This window comes from Zerene cesonia, chromosome 8, assembly GCF_012273895.1.
Source record: "Zerene cesonia ecotype Mississippi chromosome 8, Zerene_cesonia_1.1, whole genome shotgun sequence".
Taxonomy (NCBI): domain Eukaryota; kingdom Metazoa; phylum Arthropoda; class Insecta; order Lepidoptera; family Pieridae; genus Zerene; species Zerene cesonia.
In genome coordinates this window covers 3200173-3218184 of record NC_052109.1, presented here as the reverse complement: position 1 = coordinate 3218184, position 18012 = coordinate 3200173, and the positions used below count along the sequence as shown (strand labels likewise).

The 18012-nt window shown below is 32.9% G+C and overlaps 4 protein-coding genes across 5 annotated transcripts in view; 1 reads left to right on the top strand and 3 right to left on the bottom strand.

Moving 5' to 3' along the window:
- The window catches only part of LOC119828707 (CLIP domain-containing serine protease 14D-like), a 13318-nt gene extending 8930 nt beyond the window's left edge, over positions 1 to 4388 (bottom strand). Inside the window, exons 1-5 of the mRNA XM_038350947.1 lie at positions 4259 to 4388; positions 2637 to 2779; positions 1064 to 1265; positions 771 to 946; positions 397 to 502 (exon numbers count right to left, since the gene is read on the bottom strand). Coding sequence (XP_038206875.1) covers positions 397 to 502; positions 771 to 946; positions 1064 to 1265; positions 2637 to 2779; positions 4259 to 4319 — 688 coding nt within the window. The 5' untranslated portion in view covers positions 4320 to 4388. The remainder of the gene's footprint in view (positions 1 to 396; positions 503 to 770; positions 947 to 1063; positions 1266 to 2636; positions 2780 to 4258) is intronic.
- Positions 4389 to 6251: 1863 nt separating this feature from the next.
- LOC119828838 (CLIP domain-containing serine protease 2-like) lies at positions 6252 to 10896 on the bottom strand. Its single transcript, XM_038351123.1, has 7 exons — positions 10708 to 10896; positions 9199 to 9341; positions 8752 to 8917; positions 8351 to 8523; positions 7816 to 7927; positions 7110 to 7290; positions 6252 to 6555 (listed from the first exon to the last, which is right to left on the bottom strand). The coding sequence occupies exons 1-7, from the start codon at positions 10763 to 10765 to the stop codon at positions 6315 to 6317; spliced, it is 1074 nt and encodes a 357-aa protein (XP_038207051.1). The 5' UTR covers positions 10766 to 10896; the 3' UTR covers positions 6252 to 6314.
- Positions 10897 to 12272: 1376 nt separating this feature from the next.
- LOC119828790 (melanization protease 1-like) lies at positions 12273 to 17296 on the top strand. Its single transcript, XM_038351046.1, has 7 exons — positions 12273 to 12482; positions 12916 to 13055; positions 13364 to 13511; positions 14371 to 14546; positions 15406 to 15517; positions 16218 to 16398; positions 17032 to 17296. Exons 1-7 carry the CDS (start codon positions 12431 to 12433, stop codon positions 17273 to 17275), a joined length of 1053 nt encoding a protein of 350 aa, XP_038206974.1. The 5' UTR covers positions 12273 to 12430; the 3' UTR covers positions 17276 to 17296.
- A 295-nt stretch (positions 17297 to 17591) lies between these two features.
- Positions 17592 to 18012, bottom strand: part of LOC119828589 (hemicentin-1-like) — a 62704-nt gene continuing 62283 nt past the window's right edge. The window contains exon 14 of one of the 2 annotated variants that reach the window (XM_038350797.1): positions 17592 to 17809. In XM_038350797.1, the coding sequence (XP_038206725.1) occupies positions 17637 to 17809 (173 nt within the window). In that variant the 3' untranslated portion in view covers positions 17592 to 17636. The remainder of the gene's footprint in view (positions 17810 to 18012) is intronic. The other variant, XM_038350798.1, reaches the window with a different exon arrangement.

The following is an 18012-nucleotide window of genomic DNA, read 5'->3' as shown; positions in this document are numbered from 1 at the left end:
ATTCGAAATTCAAATGTAATATTTTTTTATAATTAAGTGTAACAGTATTTATGGCCAGACTAAGTATAGGCTGATGATATGATGATGATGAAGTGCAGATTCACGATTTAAGCACGAAGATTTACACTATTATTGTATTTGTATTATTTTATTGGCTTAAACTTTATTTCCACAAAATGACAATGACATATAGGTACAAAATTCGCTACATCTTTCTCTTTCAGGCATTTTTTAAAAGAGAATCTTGTGCATTAGGATAATGAATATCCAATAAAAATAAAAAATAAAACACCTTCCCAAAAAATGGTCTATCCAGAAGTCCTGGGTAAGGTCCAGCTATAAACGATGGTCGTGTAAGGTCTGAATGAAATAATAAAGATACGGATGATTACTCACTGAAATTAAAATCGATATCCTTCTCTAACCTCAGCAAAGCAATATCATGAATGCTTGTTTTATAGCTCCATTTTTCATGGATAATAATTTTTTCAACACCTAGATCCTGAAATAAATTATGGTCACTTTATATACTGGATTAACATGTTCATATAAATATATATTAACAATAAATACAGAGTTAATACAAAAGTTTGAATTAGAAGCTACGGAAGACAAATAGTATATTGAATGTTATTTAAAAAAGCAAGTAATGTATTCGTTTTTATTGTAATATTTGCTTACAATATCTCATAAAATAGAAATTCTACTAATACCTTTTAAACTTGTATTAGAATTAAACATATAAAAATGTGACGCCTAAAATTGCTTACTTCAATATGGCTCTCGCAAACTTGTATCTTTACACCTTGACAGTCCTCTTTGCTTGTAATGTCATGTTCACCAACCCGAACCCCATTTATGTTTTTTTTCACCGCGCAATGTGCAGCGGTGAGTATATATCTTGAATTAATTATACTTCCAGCACACATAAAGTACTGTCCACTAACTGAAAGTATGACATATAAAAATTAAAGATTATAATATCTCGTCTTAGATCGGATTAAGTATAACAAGACGAAAAAAAAATTAATTATGCGTAATAAGATATAAAAGAATGTCTAACGTCGTTTATATGAGATCAGCGCCATCCAGGGGAATTCATACAGGCCAGCTACATCTCCATTAATGATACGTGAACCATCGATGTCACCACACGAAGTTGGTAGTAACTTAATTTTCGGATTAACATCTTGCGTCATATTCTGGTTTGCGAGAAGTCCCCTTCTGTCGTCTATAATACCCGAGGCAAAATCAGAGCAACATACCTGGAGAATTACTTAATATTGATTATTATTCTGGCTCCAAAAGCTTGGTCAAACAAACAACCTCAACAACCTCAAATATCAAACACACCTCACGCTTCTACTACATTCCGAATTGGGCTAACATGGCGGACGCCAAGCTTGTTGTAGCAGTGATTTTTGATTAAATTTTTATATCAAGCTGGTTGGTCGCCAAATAGTACCTAAACTATCATTACTGTTCACGAAAATTTGCAAAGGCAATGTCTCTTAAAATGTCTTGTCAGACGAAATTGGTACATTATGGGGTTAAATACAAATGGTATAAGGTTACTGAAGTTCCCAATAACAATAAAATGAGTGTCTATTATTTAATAACAGCTAGTAACTATATTCGGAAAGCAAATTTGTCAAATATCCCATGATTTGTGTAGAAAAATCGACCGATCGATGACATAAAAAGAGACCACCAAATAAAAACAACGACTTCCACACGTTCCTGTATGTTGTTTGGTGTTCGCCATTTGCCGATGTTTGCGAAGATGTGCAGTCGACATTAAACATACAATCTATTTATTTGGATTTTCTAACAGTGCTTGATTGAACTAAAATCTCGTTTTAGATCACTATTGAATTTCTTTTTATTTCATCGTCGGCAATGGAGCTGGTGGGTCGCCTGATGGTAAGCGCTACCGCCGCCCATGAACATTTGGAATGGAATAAGTTCGATTACAGACCTTGGATTCTAAAGCGATTGATTGTTTGGTCGAAGAATTAAGTTATTTTTTTGACAACTCTATTGAAGTAAAGTCAATTAAGATCAATAGATTTTTTATGATTAATTCAATAGCAGCTTTTCAAACATTTTGTAGGTATTGCGTTAAAATAATATCCGTGAGTATCTCTTATACAAAAACCAATTTGTCGATCAAAATCATTTTAATATCTAATATATTTTTTAGTTTTAAAGCATTGAAATGCTTTTTAAATAAGAAATTTTGATAGAATAGAAAAAATTTGATCACAAGGCGGTATTCGAACCCGCGTTTTTTGCCAAACCGTAGCAAATTTTTTTTTCAAAATTTCTTATATAAATGATCTTCTTCATGATGCAAATTATGTGATATAATATCTATTACAATATATACGTATATATAATACTAGCGGTGCGCCTCGACATGATCCGTGGTTCATATATAGTTTGTAGCACTCGGGGATCAGGAACATAACTCCCAACATCGAAAAATTTTTGAAATCGGTCCAGGAGTATCTGAGATTAGCGCGTTCAAGCAATTTAATAAACAACTTTATATGATTAATTAAATCTCTCAGTATCTTTTATTACTATTAATATATTATTAAGTATATACGTTTATAAGATAATATGATAAATACCTTGACTAGTCTATCTAATTTAATGTATTCCACACCACAAAATGCTTGTCTGAACAATTCTGCAGATCTCGGGTTTTTATGGTAAAATCCTAACTGTTTTGCAGGTTCACATGACGTATAAACGATGCAGTCGCTGCATATTTCTGGAAGAATAATAAACGTGATGACATACTCGAAGTCGAACGCAAAGTTTCATTTTGCTATAAAATTCTCCGTTAGACGTGTCAGCCGTGAAAAAGAATTTTCTTGAATTTGAAAATAATTATTTTTATGCCATCGCTATCGCCACCGCCCATGAACATTCGCAGGAAAAGAATACAGGTGTATTTAATAATAGATGACTGGAAAGAAGGAATGGACTGGAAAGGGTGAGGAAAAGGACACGGGCCTCCGGCTCCCCCACTCACCGTACGAAACACAGTGGCATGCTACTATTTCAAGTTGGTCTTCTGTGGGGGTGTGGTACTTTTCCTGTGCGAGCTGGTCCAATTCGAACCGAAGTGTAATCGAATCCCACATAAGTAATAAAAATAGTAGTAATAATAGATATCGAGAATCATACTTCATGAACTTTAATTTTTTTCTAAATTTGCTTTTGTAATTTTAATTTAGTTGTGTATCATCACTTATGTCAATCATACGCATTTATAGCTAATTTTATATATTACGTCATGTCTGTTTACATTAAATTTATTAATCAGTCATTTTATACAATATAATGTACGTTGTATATATATGTTACTGTAAAAGCCCGAACTACGGTAAATTCTAAGATTTTCTAGTAAAACCTAAGATTTAACATCAATGATTCGAAAAATTGCCAACAGTTGTGTCATCATTGTTCATTTCGAACCTTTGCTTCTAATATTGCTTCAAATAAATGAATATCTAAAGATTTGCCTCGATAGTACGATAAATATATATAGAGATATGTATTTCTAACACAGGCACTATGTTTTTAAGAAAATCGTTTATTTGTGTAATTTGTTACAAAAAGAATTTTACGCTTTTTTAAATTAAGAAATCAAAATACCAAAGCAAATAATAAAAGTGAAATCCCCGCTTTTTTATCTTCTTATTTATTCAAAAATGAATGACAAATGATAACTTTAAAGCTGTGCAAGTTGTCTGTCTTAACCAAGTAAAATTCGTAGAATTCGTAGGTTATGGCTGGTTTTGGCAGAATTCGTTTGGTGGTTACGGTTGTAACTTATCCTAACCCAAATAATGTAAATTGATATTAACATAAAATAAATGATTAAGAAGTATCTATTTATTTAGGAATAAATCAATGATAGATAGAAGACCAAGAAAGAACTAAATTTTCTTGGAAAAGTACTTAAAAATTTGTCTCTTTTTATACTTCTTTGTAACTCAACTGTTTATCTTTTAGAGTTTATTGGTAAAAAAAAAAGATTTACTAATAAACGGTATTTTAATTATATATATATATATACTATGCAGTTTTATAAATGAAACCTAAATGTAAATTTATATGTGTTTGGATTTCTATAAATACGAGGTTATGTGCGAGTTCGATTCAAATATATATGTATTAAAGACGATTTCATTTAATTAATCTCAAGTCGATTATTTATTACTATGGTTATATGATTACTTACTAGCTGATAATGGTTTATCAGCCACTATTAAAGCTAATGTCAAAGTAAAAATCAATAGCATGATTGTTACAAATTAATTTATAAATTCACACACAGTTCACATGCACGCCACTCGAGTTCTAAGGTCTAACTGCCGGAATCGTACGGTGAACCGGAGGATCGAGGAAAATCACAATAAACTTGTTCTGTCTGATATCTTACGGCGTGTTTAATGTTTACAAAGCTTCGAAGTATATAATTCTATTCTGAACGGGTTAGGGCTTCACGAATGAATGTATCATCAGTATGCAGACAATAATTTAAAAGTAGCTAATAGTAAAGGAGCCTTAGCATTAATGAATATATAGAAGATAAAAATGCATGGAATGTTGTCGCTTAAGAACCACAGGACAGTTCTTTGTTGTGTACATTTTACGTATTATAATTAAAATGTGAAATTTATATTATTTTAAAAGAGAAACTACGTTAAGTAGGTAAGTTTTTTCCTGGCTCATTTCTGTAGAAACTGCTTTCCGAAGCGATGGTAAATGTTAAAACTATGTTATGATGCCTCAAAAGTGCTTCTATAAGAAGGCGATCTTGCGACAATCAAGGAACAAATAAGCTATTAAAGTACAATAACACATTTCCATTTAACATATTTTAAGCCCTCTAAAGGGCCTCGGTGTGTTAGATTTGTGTCCCCACGTAGGCTTCCCAAATGACCTGTCTGGTACTACCCGAGTATTATGATATTGAGGCACATATTAACAATAATTCTTTATCTGCATGTATGTGAATAAATTTTCAAAAAAAAGATATACCGTTATAAATTAATACATTAGTTCTGTTAATTTTATTTATAATGTCCCATACATTGATAAAAAATAACAGACTTATGAAACTATTATAATAAATTAGTATAAAACCACCAATTAGCAGGTTATACGTGTGACGAATCAGAAGAAATAATAAAGTCGCAATTGGTTACATATGCTTATACATTACAGCTAATGGGTTGATAAATTATTGATTTACCTATAGTAATCAAAACAACTAGTCGTTTATTAATATCATTGCAAAAATATACAAAATGCACAGTGGAAAATCCAGCCTACCGCTGCGTTGTCAAAAAAATACAATCCGATGGTTACGTACATAGTATCCGTTCACGTGGGATTTTCGGGATAAAATATATCGTATGTTCTTTGTCGGTTCGAGACTATCTTTGTACCAAATGACAAATGAATTCGGTTGAGTGGTTTATGAAGAAGAGACAGGTAGACAGACGAACAGACAGAGTTATGCTAGCTTTTATTAACAAATTTTTTATGTTAAGTGTCACAAGAAATGTTATATTTCAATAAAGTACGATGACAAAAAGGTCTGCATTAAACAGTTCAACAATTTATTTTATTGAAACGGAAGGAAAACTGGCAATAAAAAATGTCTACAGAAATCCCCTTTTTCTAGGAATTAATGAGATATTTCCTTTCATGTGCGTAAATGAGAATGATTTGTGAGGTTTTACATACTGTGCTTAGCTGTAGTGATCTTTGTGGCTTGATTTATTGACAGTAAGAATTCTAAAGCTTATTATGATATATATACTAGAATGAATGGACATTTAATTTAGAAAATTGTAATTTACTGCTTCTCTGTACAAAGAGAGAGAGAAGCAAAGGCCTTTTATTCATGTTTCTCCTCTATTCAATATCGTAGGTTTTAAATTATAAGCTCTGTTTTCATAGAAACAGGGAAATTTTTAATGTTATGTGATCACAACTACCTTGGCATCGCGTACTCTGACGAGTTCGCAACAACTTATTTAGGTATGTTTAGACTCTAATGATGTATTCTTATTATTATTATCCAATATAACATAAAAATTCAATAAAACGCTTCATGTTCTTCGTATCTTTAATTAATAAATATAATATGCATAATCGTTTCTAGAAATAGCTGTTCTTATGTCTGCAATTTGCTCTTTACACATTTACTCATGTAAGTCAACTACTGATCAGTTGCGACACGCTTCTACGATGTTCATGAGACTATCGTCTTTACCATAGTTTGCTTATGGTTGAATAGTATCCAAAATCCAGCCGACCATTTTTGTGACGTCTACAAACACCTCTGGTGCGTTCCCAATACATTCCTTTGTTCCGTGAGAGTATATTCCTTGTAAAATGTAGCGGTTTACTAGATTGTATTTACGAATAATCATGAAAGGATCACCAGCTATGGTATTGCATATGCCATTTGGATGTGTGAACACACAAAACGAATTTTCCATCGATGTTACGTTCATTTTAAATCTAGAAATTTATCGAAATTTTGTATATTATATTTAATTTGTATATTATTGTTTATAGAATATATTATTTATAGAATTATTTATCAATTAGGTTAGGTTAGGTTATTAAAAATGATGAAGTTATTATACCTCTAGATTAGTAAAATGATAATTTTAAGCTGCAATAAATCGTTATTCGTCATTTATGTACAGTTAACACGTACTTAAAATTTTGTATGGTAGAGCACTTTTCAAACTACTCTAAACGACCGACCGACCCAAAAACAAAATGAATCGATTCGACAATATTTGTTTTTGTTATGTTACTCGTTAACTTTTTAGTCGATTGACATAATTCACTTAGAATCTGGAGAGGTACCTCCCTTCCTGGGTCTTTTCGGTCACCTTTTGTACAAAAGTTGTGCAGTTGTAATATTGAATTATAACATTGTCATGCATCTAATAACTAAGTTTCAGCTGCATGAAAAATAACTAAAATCTTACAGTTAAAATTTAACTCTGAAAAGAAACAAACTAAATTCTATTTAAATGAATCTTAGATATAAAGCCAAGTACCTAGAAAGAAGTGTCTTGCACCAAGTTTGGGGTTTGATTACTTGTTGAAATTTTTGAAGTTGTCCGTAATCCCGTAGCTCGTAAATACCATTATGTAGCCATCCTACTATGGTCCCTGTTTCGTTGAGTGAATTATAAATCTGGTTTGCTTGTATCGGTAGGCATATTGGTGCAACATTTCCTGCAAAATAAGTCATTAAAATCTATCCGCTACGAGTACTTGTGTGTCTATAATTTCAGTAGCGTTCCGGTCACGGTAATATTTAGACATAGATATTTGGCGCCAAACAGGAATACAGTGAGTTCACAATCAAACAATTTTGAAAAGCAAACATTTGGGTTATTCCCTTTTGACCGCGCAGACAAACGACAACCGTTTTGGGAATAAGTTTTTCCAGCACTGTTAAAATGTTTATGTCGCTCTCTACCGAATTCACTCTTTATCCTCGAGACATACTAATAATACCATAATTCAAACAAACGCTTTTTACATACAAATTCAAACACACTTTTTTTGCATTTAAAAATATTCCTAATAAAAGGTGCGAAGTATATGAAAGCATTAAAAAATAGACAAATGCAATTGGTAAACCCATTAAGTTAGACCGAGACTTGGAGAAAAAATTCATTTCTATTTATATATTTTCTGTGAAAATGATTAAATTGACATTTTTTTTATACACATGAATATCATACTCATACTTACTAAACGAAAAGTCAATTGGTTCACGAAGCCGAAGGAGGGCCAAATTGTTTCTAATGTCCCGTATACTTCCAACATATTTTGGATGCTTTATTATTTCACTAATGTAAATATTCTAAAAATATTAATAAAATAAAAAAAAATTGACATTAAAAAATAATAACATTATTACAATTAGTGTCAGTAGTTAGTATTATACACAAAAGCAGACGTATTACGAGATATTTCTTCTAAAATTATAATAAACGGAAAACATTACAAAATGTAAACTAAGTAATTGTAAAGTATAGCACCTTTTAAAGAATTATATCCATATACAAACTGTCAAATACAGCAATATAAACAAACTAGCTGTTCGCCCGGCTTCGCCCGTGGTATATATACTTATATCTTATGTCACTCAGTGAAGTTGCAGCTTTCTAACGGTGTAAGAATTTTTGAAATCGGTCCAGAGGTTTTTGCGTAAAAACGTTACAGACATATAAATATACAAAAATACACAAGTTTCCTCTTTATAATATTAGTATAGATAATAAACCTGTGTATGATCTTCACAAACATCCACATTATCTGGCATACAATCAATCGCAGTATCGGGATTGTAGTCACCCACGCGAACAAAAGAGAGTGAGGTTTCTGCGCATGCTGCCGTCGTCAAAATATAAAGAGAAGATATGATAACTCCATCGCAAACGAATTTCTCGCCAAGATCTAAAAAAAAATTGTTGATGAGTTGAGGACTTATCCTTCTAAGCACACAATAAAATAAAAATGACAACTGTCAAAACTCGACTTATTAAAATACATTTTTGAAACAGGTGTGATTTGATGTATAATTTTAAGCAATATAAATATTAAGTATTAAAAAAGTAGCGCTAACCTACAATAATGTAATAGTATAAAATGCAAATTAAAAAAAAAACAACAGTAAAAACTTACAATATTCAGTTGCGATGAGAGCTAGCCATGGGAATTCGTACAGTTTGGCCCTAGGCGACGAGTTGGGAGTCACATTAATTACTCCACAGCTATTCGGCAGTAGGAAAAAGTTTCGATGTTGCATTAAATTCTCATTTGGCGGTCTGGCAAAATCTGAACAACATACCTATGTAAAAAGTGTTTTGTTAAAAATGGTTAATGGTGGATGAAAGAGTTTTTGATAATGCATTAGTTGCTGAGTTCGTAATCGCGTTCAAACAAAGAAAGGAACAAACGCCTCAGCTTATATTGTTCTTAGATGTCTCAGTCAGACTTCAGGAATAAATTCAAGGTGACAATTGGAAGATTGACTTGAAATATAATACAGATTCTTTGGGCTAATTCGACTCAAAGTTGAGCTATAAAAAGAGATGTCATTGCGTCATTAAAATTATATATGTAGCTCACCTGAGGAATTCTATCCCCAAATACGTACTTAACTCCACAAAATTGATTTTGGAACTCTTGTTTGGTATCAGTATCAGCGTCTTCTGTTAATATTGCGAGTGCTCCTGGACATCTCGTCAATTCCATGCAGTCATTGCATACCTCTGCAAAATTATACAAACTTGAAAGAAATAAAGAAACAATACGTTGAGTGCCAAACGCAATTCATAGATACCTATATATCATCATTTTAATCAATTTAACCTCAAACTGAATAAGGATAGAAAAAAAGGAAAATATGTAATTTTCAATAGAAAATTATTCGTGAGTACATAGAGTACAATATTTGCAACTCTTACCAATCCTTTCCATATCCCTTGCTCCTTAGACGCCTGCAGCGCATTCGTAGAGGCACTATTACCTCTGCGGATATTCATGGGAGGTGGTGATCGCTTACCCTCAGGCGAACCATCAGCTGAGTTGCCCGTTATGACATTAAAAAAACAAATAAGACTTATTTTTTTTAAGAAAATACCTAGATCATTGTTTTATTTTAACCCGACTGGGTCAGAAGTAGGGTCATGTTTATCGTGCGTATGTACAGCCCAAATAGGTGTCATTGCTATAATCAGAGTGGCCAAGGCCATATAAATATCATCCGTAATTTCATTTTATTTGATTTTTGTTCCCTATAAATAGGATATTTATGCTGCAGTAGCATCATCTACGGGCAACAAAGCTGTACGAACGTCACGCTTGTCCTCTATTCTGCGTTATGAAGTTGTGATACCAGTTATGTCTTTTTAGTTCATTAATATTTAGCAGTATTATTATTTGTTTTCATAATAATAATTTTAATAGCCCCTAATAGATCTCTGACGGATCTCCGTCACACTTTGTGAAGGAGGACTTCATTTTTTGACAATTTGAAGTAATGACGCAATTTAGGGTGTTTCACTCGAGTGTCCTCCTCGTATTCTATAGAGATAATTTAAAATGTATGAGTAATATTAGCAGCTTTGTAGTAATACACTTTTATGTTAATTTTTGTAGTTTGTGTTTTTTCTACATTATTAATTAATCTAATGAATTTATTGTTGTTTTGTTACCTATTTCTATTAATTTTGCTATCGTTTGCGGTTATTTTAATGAAGTGATTAATATTTCTTGTGCTCATACTTGACGGAATGTATGAATGTATATATATGTATCACTGTATATACGAGTTTATGTATTTTTCCTTAATAACAATGACTAATCGTAATATTTTAATAAAAATTCTATAGATTCATATTCCACAAACAATTTTTAATAATAATAATTTGCAGTTATTAATCAAGATGAAATGTATCTAACAAACTCAAAGTTTTATTGAAATGCGTTCAGCCGTTCTTGATAGTGAAGTATAACTGAAAGTGACACGAATGATAAACATAGGTACCGTTTTAGTTAATCACGCATATTTTATCACACATTAAAAAATATTTGAACCGAAGTATTGAAATGTATTAAAACAAGAGAGATACTAACTGCATTCAATTTTATCTCGTATCAGAAGTAATCCAAACACTATGACAATGTGTAGCATCTTATGTCTGCTTCATCACTAAACTCATAGAAGTTAACAATACGTGATATTTTATTTCGAAACAGATTCTATATCATGTCTCTGACCTTCAACACTGAGTGCTAGGTGGCGACTGATTGGCATTATAATATTCTGCTTTTAATAAACCGGAATATCTTATGGCTGGTATGTCAGTGCAGTCATTGCCACCGCTTTGACCTCTCGTGTGCTATCCAGTTATAAAGCTGGTTGTATTTACCAATATATGATGGTGAATTTACAAAAAAGCGAAGCGTATTCGAACACGCATGTGAAAACAATGCAGCGCTATTCGCCAAGATTTGCGTATTCGTTGAGCGGTTTTTCAGACGTTTTCACGGGGAAGTCGCATGTGTGAACAGTAATTCGCATTGACACCCGTGTGAGAATGATTCGTTGAATCGTCAGGTCTTTAGGCAAATAGCGATCACGAACGTGTAAATGCACCATTGTGTCTTTATATAAATGAGTATTCGTAGTACAACTGTAACTGTTTACTAATCTGTGACAGCTACTACATATTAGCGGCCTAGCATGCGCGATATCTCGCGAAAGAGGAAATTTTGCCGATATTGTTTTATATTTCGATTATTTTGATGTGCGCTCCATGTCCGTATACGTACATCCGTTGACGAGACAAAACGATGTTTCAAAACCGGTTTACTTCATTCAATTCTTCACATTGACGAAATTAAAATATTAGATATGGAGATTGTAAACATACAGCACAATTTATAAAGGACCTTTAAATAGAAAAATACTGAACAATCTGCTTATGTCGATGTAGCTTATTTAAAAAATATTTCACCAAGTTTTGATGAAGTAAGAACCATGTGCAATAAATAAATAAAAGCTGGTCTGGACAAAATGAAATATTTTATACATTAACAATAGTGATTAGCTTATTCTCGAATACAACAGTTTATTATCTGTGACCTTCGATCGATCTGAGATCTGCGACCTATCAGCGCCACCAAGCTAGAGTATATTTGTTCTTTCGTCTACAAGTTATATTTGAAATTGCGAACAAATTATCTAAAGTTGTTATATTGTCATTGATTACTTTAAGTACTGCTATTTCTTGCAATTTTAAAATATACATTATAATTGTTATACATATCGAAAGGCTATAAAAGTGATGCTCAAAATACTATGCTAAAGTTTACATTGAAGCAACGGCATCCTTCAATTCAGAGATAATTTGGCGTCACTGAAAATAAATTCTATGGAATCGAGAACATAAAACTGCTATGTTAATTTGTAATAGTTTAACATACAAACATCAACGTAGTAAAGTGTTAAAAACTTATTAACTAATCCCTAAATTTTTCACACAATCTTATTTGGGGATAAGGTTTTACTTTGTCAAGTTTTTTATCATTTAGGACCATGCAATGGATATTTTTATTTCCATCCCTTGTGCTGATAATGAAATGGTGTTAATCATTTATAAAATCGTGAACTGCATCAACAAACTACATCTCCGTGTAGATAAAATAAGTCGGTTCTCACAATTGTGGCCCTGAGAATGCAGATACGTCTAAAGGTCATCAAGGATAAAACAACAGTTCATTCGCAATGTTCGCGGAGTTATCACACCCGTGTTTTTAGTAACATAGCTTTTAATCCGTGTTTGAATACACCATAATGAAATACATCGTGATATTTGGATTGCTTGCTTCTCCTGCAATACATTGTAGTAAGTTTTTTTCTAAGACCAATTAAAGGATTTAAATGCTATATATTAAGTATATATTGTAATACGACTGAATTGAGAAAGTTACGCATTTTGTAGTAGTTTAAAAATCTTGCCATGTTTGATTCTAATATCTTATCAACGAAAATGTTTTCAATAAAGAATTGAAAATATTGAAGAATTTGAAATTTATAACATTACATCGAATGGTGTATACCTACTTACTCTTTTTAAAATTGTGAATAAAAAAAAAACACATATATGTATGAACTCTTTCACTTTCTTTCATATTATATTATATAATATATACATTATATTGGAATTAATTTTCCACTATAAACTCTAATAACGTTTATAACACGTCTCGACATTCGAGAGTACGAAATGTTTAATCGATTACTTGCAATTTGGTTAAAATCTAGCCTTTGCATTTCAGAAATTTGCAGTGACTGCAAACCGTATACGTCATGTCCAGCGTCTTTCAGTGTAGTCCCAGAACTTGATGACATATCACCAAAAGAATTTAAAGAAAAGTATTGCGGTGTGGAATACATTAATGGTAATAGGATTCCCAAAGTAAGTGTGCTCGTCATTGACCTAGACGATCGTGGAATCTTTGTAAGATAAGCTTTGGCAAATAGCTTATTTACCAAAGTAACTATTCTCTTCTGGTTGTTATCTCATGGTGACATATTTTATTTAATCAATATAAAAAAAGCTTGTTTTTCGAAAATCGTCTAGTAATTGATAATTGACTTGTCTTAAAAACATTGGTCAAGCTGAATTATACAAATCATTTAATTTTTATGTTAGTGATGTGTTACGATATCATAAGTTTCTATAATAATCTTATTTTAATATTTATTCAATGTTGTTATTTTGAGGTATGCTGCTCCGAAGTGACCACGAAAAATTTGGACACGCATCCCAACATAGATTTGTTGCCGACAAGCTGCGGATATATTGACAACTACCCGACATCCAGCCGAGTGGTGAATCTATATGAGTTTCCATGGATAGCTCTCTTGAGTTGTATGTGTGTCTGGTTATATATATTGTTAGAAGATTCCCCCTCGCGGCTACGTCTGCATAGTTTTCATCCAAATTGTTTCTGTGCTTTAGACGAGAAGAAGACACAGACAGACATACAGACAGAGTTACTATCGCATTAATCATATTAGTAGTGATGTTCAGTGCAATGACCATCGGACACCTAAGCCATTATGATCGGCCGCATTTGCTGAAAATTATCATACAGCTTTTTTTAGAACAATTGCGATAACATAGCAGTAATAGCAAATGAATATTCTAAATATTATTTATATAATAATTTCTTCCGTCATTTACAAATAATTCAATAAATATAAGCCATGTAGCCCATTGTACATTGTAGGCATTTAATTTCATAGTAATCGGCACTTATTAAATATAAAACAGGATTGATGGGAAGGATGAGGACTAGCATACGGGTCTCCTCTCATTCATTGTTTGAAATACAGTAGCATACGTATACTACACGCCGATCTTCTGTAAGGTGTGGTACCCAAGCAAGCTGGCACAATTCATGTGAAAGCTTGCTCACCTCTCACATATTTGTGGGAGTTGAGCAAGCTTTTGATGATGAAGATTGATCCTTGACTATTTAATTTTTAATTTATTGTATTAACAGTGTCAGTTCTATTAGCCTTGATACTTCTCAGCTTAAATCCATCACTCTAGGTAGATGCACTGTTACGAACAACTTACAAATCGGTCAACTTCTCTTTATATTATAAACTATATTTAACAAAAAACAGAAGCATATTAAACAATCCAATAACCTTTATATGTTCGCTGCTCATCAAATGTATTCCATAATATACGATTCTTTGTTTGCTCTGTCTGCTTTCAGCTTCGACCAGAAAACTTGCATGCGATGCAATTGTTATAAACAAAAAATACGTGTTAACTACAGCGTTCTGCGCCGAAAAACTGATTCCAACTTATGTGCAATTTGGGGATTATAATCCAAAAAGCGAAACTGATTGCATGCCCGGTGCTAGTAATATTTGCGAAAATTTCATTCAGGTAGATATTATTTGTTTCTAATCTTTAGTTATTTGTGTTTTGTTTTCGATAGGACGAAAAACGTAAATTAATTTTAAAAACAAAAAAAAAAAATAACTCCATTTTGATAAAGCGGGAGCCGAGCATGCTTCGGCACGAATTGGGCCAATATGCATCATGAAAGAACCACACTTCCAGAGAAAGCGGGGTGAGTGGGAAAGCCTGATGCCCATTTCCTCATCCTCACCCTTCCCTGTCTGTTCCTTCTTTCCAATCGTCAATACTTTCTTTATCCCTTTCCCCTTAAAAGAGAACAGCGCATTCGCAGAGACACTACCTCTGCGAATGGGCGGAATGGAATTCATGGGCGGTGGTGATCGCTTACCATTAGGCGAACCACCAGCTCAGTTGCCCGCTATGACATAAAAATAGTTTCGTAAAACTATGTTTTAGTATTAGTTTTTAGGTAAGATATCTATTATAATAATTTATTCATCATAAATATTCACTTGACACCAATTTGAACCTAAACTCAAAATTTATTTATTCATGTAATTTTCAAGCACTGGGCCTGTTTGCATTATGAGGAAAATTACATAAGATTCCTTGACCAGTAAAAGAGTTTTGTATTTTAATATGGTAAAGTAGGCATTATGTATTTGCCTCGATAATATGATCAGTTGCTGCATAAGTGTTGATTTTTGTCTACATTCAGTGTTATCTCTAATATTGTCTCATAATGTAAAATACCTCAATTAACTTTAGTCAAGAATTATCATCCTGTTGCTTTAGTATAAAGCAAAATTGTATTAACCGTTAATCAATTGGAAATTAATAGCAGTTTATTGCATAGCTTTGAAATATAACACGTTTGTTACAGAATCTTACAATCCAGGAACTAATTCCCCATCCAGAAAAAGTATTAGCTCTGCCAAACATTAAACATAATATCGCTCTTATACGTGTTAACGATGAAATCGACTTCACTCACAGTAAGTATTGAAGACAACACGATATATTTTTACACTGCGACCAGAATATTTGCATTTGATTCGTCAGTCTGTTACATGCCATTTTCTCTCGATTATGCTTAATTTATTCATCAATCATCAATCGATATCCATATCTTATAGAATGAGCAAAGACAGGGCATTAGGTATCTCTCGAATAGGTATCTCTGAATTGGTGAATGTATTATTATTATTTAATATCTCCTTAGATTAATTTGAATCTAGCTTACAAGACTAATAACAAAAAAAATGTTATTATTTTACCTAAATTAATAATTACCTTATTGTATAGAGATTGTACATTGTCACTTGCTGCTAGTCTCTATTAAAGCGAAGAAATTGTGTTTGTGTGGGAACACATAGCTGTTACTGTTCACTTTTCGCTTAGCACTTTACCGGAGGCCCATATCCTTTTCCTTACCCTTCCCAGTCAATCCTTACTTAATGCCTCTCCAATTTGAAGTCGGCAATGCAACTGTGTCTTCAATCATCTTACGCCTTCCCAATGAAATGGTCATGGGTGGTGGTAGTGCTTAGGTGACCCACCACCTCCATTACCGACGGTGACATAAAAAAAACAAAACTGTTCAGCCTTCAGATAAGAGCAATATTGTTTTTTTATAAAACAATTTAAGCAAAAGTTTTCATTGCGAATAAAATACATAGGCATATTTTTTTCTAGGAAATATAGCGCCTATTTGTTTACCGATATCTGAACATATCCGAAGTGCTAATAAAATAAACAAGACGGGCATCGTAGCTGGTTGGCTCCTTAACGATACTAACAGACGTGAATTCTCAACATATTTGAAAATACCCGCCTATATAGATGAACCTCAAAAGTGCATACGAGATCTGGAAATGTAAGTATAATGCCTATCTATTGCGCGCTCCAATATAACGAACATTGATGCGTGTTCGCGGACTGTTCCACTGCATGTCTGTTTACAAGGAAGGTTCTTCTGTGACGCGCGCGCCATATTGGAAGGACAATGTTAAACCGTCTTAAAAAAAGGAGAAGATTAATAATTCGACTGTATGTGACTTTCGCGGTCCCCCACAAGGGGGGACGCCCTTGAGCGTGTCGCTACCAGGGTGAACCACCAGTTCACCCACGCGCCCGTCCTAAGATATAGTAGCCCTTCAGGCTAGAGCATTGAGATTCATCACCCAAAAAAAAAAAATGTATGTGACAAAAAAAAACACCTAAACTAGGCTAATGCACAAGTACGTATCAAAACGCTCAAATTCTATTATTTATTTCGTACATAAAAATCCTGTCAGGATTCTGTTATCTTGACTGATTACGATTCCATTTCACCTGCCGGATGCACTGTGTTAATTAAACTAGGTATAGAATAGAAAGATAATTTAGATTTCATTTGCAATGTATTTATTTTGAGTTTCATAAGAAATGTTTATTTTTTACTTAATTGCAAATATAAAAGTGTTTCTGGGTCATATTCATATTATTTAATTCCATACTATATTTACAGTAAGGTTGACTCAGAAGCTTCGTTTGAAAATGCTTTCTGTGGCACCTTGTCGTCTGAGGATAAACTGGAATGCAATGCTGTTAATGGTGACCCCTTTATGTCTATTGATAAGGTCAATAATGTGAACCGATATGTTTTATATGGAATATACTCACATGGATTAAGAAGATGCCTAAAAAACTCCGACATATATGTGGATATAACAAAGCACATGGAATGGATTTTGGATAATATAAGACCTTAAAATAAATGCTTTGACGAAGTCTGTATGTATTTGTTATTTGAATTACCTTTGTTTGTGTAAAATTATGTAAGATGTAGATGATTTTTGATATCTTTTATTCTTATTGTGACACATTGGTTATGGCCTTTTCAAAAGTAATCGTACAGTAGATAGGTAAGTGATTTAGTTTGATTTTTTGCCATCCGTCCCAGGATTTTAAGAATCGCACTCATGATGGCGTATAAGGAAAATTAGAGTGTTGCTACCCGCGTATGATGATGAATGACGTGATGATGATGAATACCAGCGTACAAGGTACAATAAAATCATAGGCAGTTCAACAATTTATTATCATAAATAGAGTATAATAGTAATTTCTTATTTACACTGCGCTTTCCCTATGAAGCGTTAACGTCACGTCTGGTGGTGGTGGATCATACTCCCATATCGTTCGTGGCTTCCTCCGCCTGTCCACTGTTGGGGCGGACTCCCCAGATCCATCAGAATATCCACTGCTACATGATCTCAAACTGTGGGATGCGTGGACTTTATGTTCTGAAAAGTACATAATTTTAACCATTGCACGTAAAGGTATATTCGAAATTTAATAGTCTCGACCATTTGTCTGACAATTATATGGAAAAACAAGACTCTTTTGACTGTTTTAATAGTAAACATGATAAGTAACAAACTTTTTATCCTCAACTGAGGATTTTTCAGTCGTAACTACGCAATAAAACTGAAAAATGCAGCTGTAG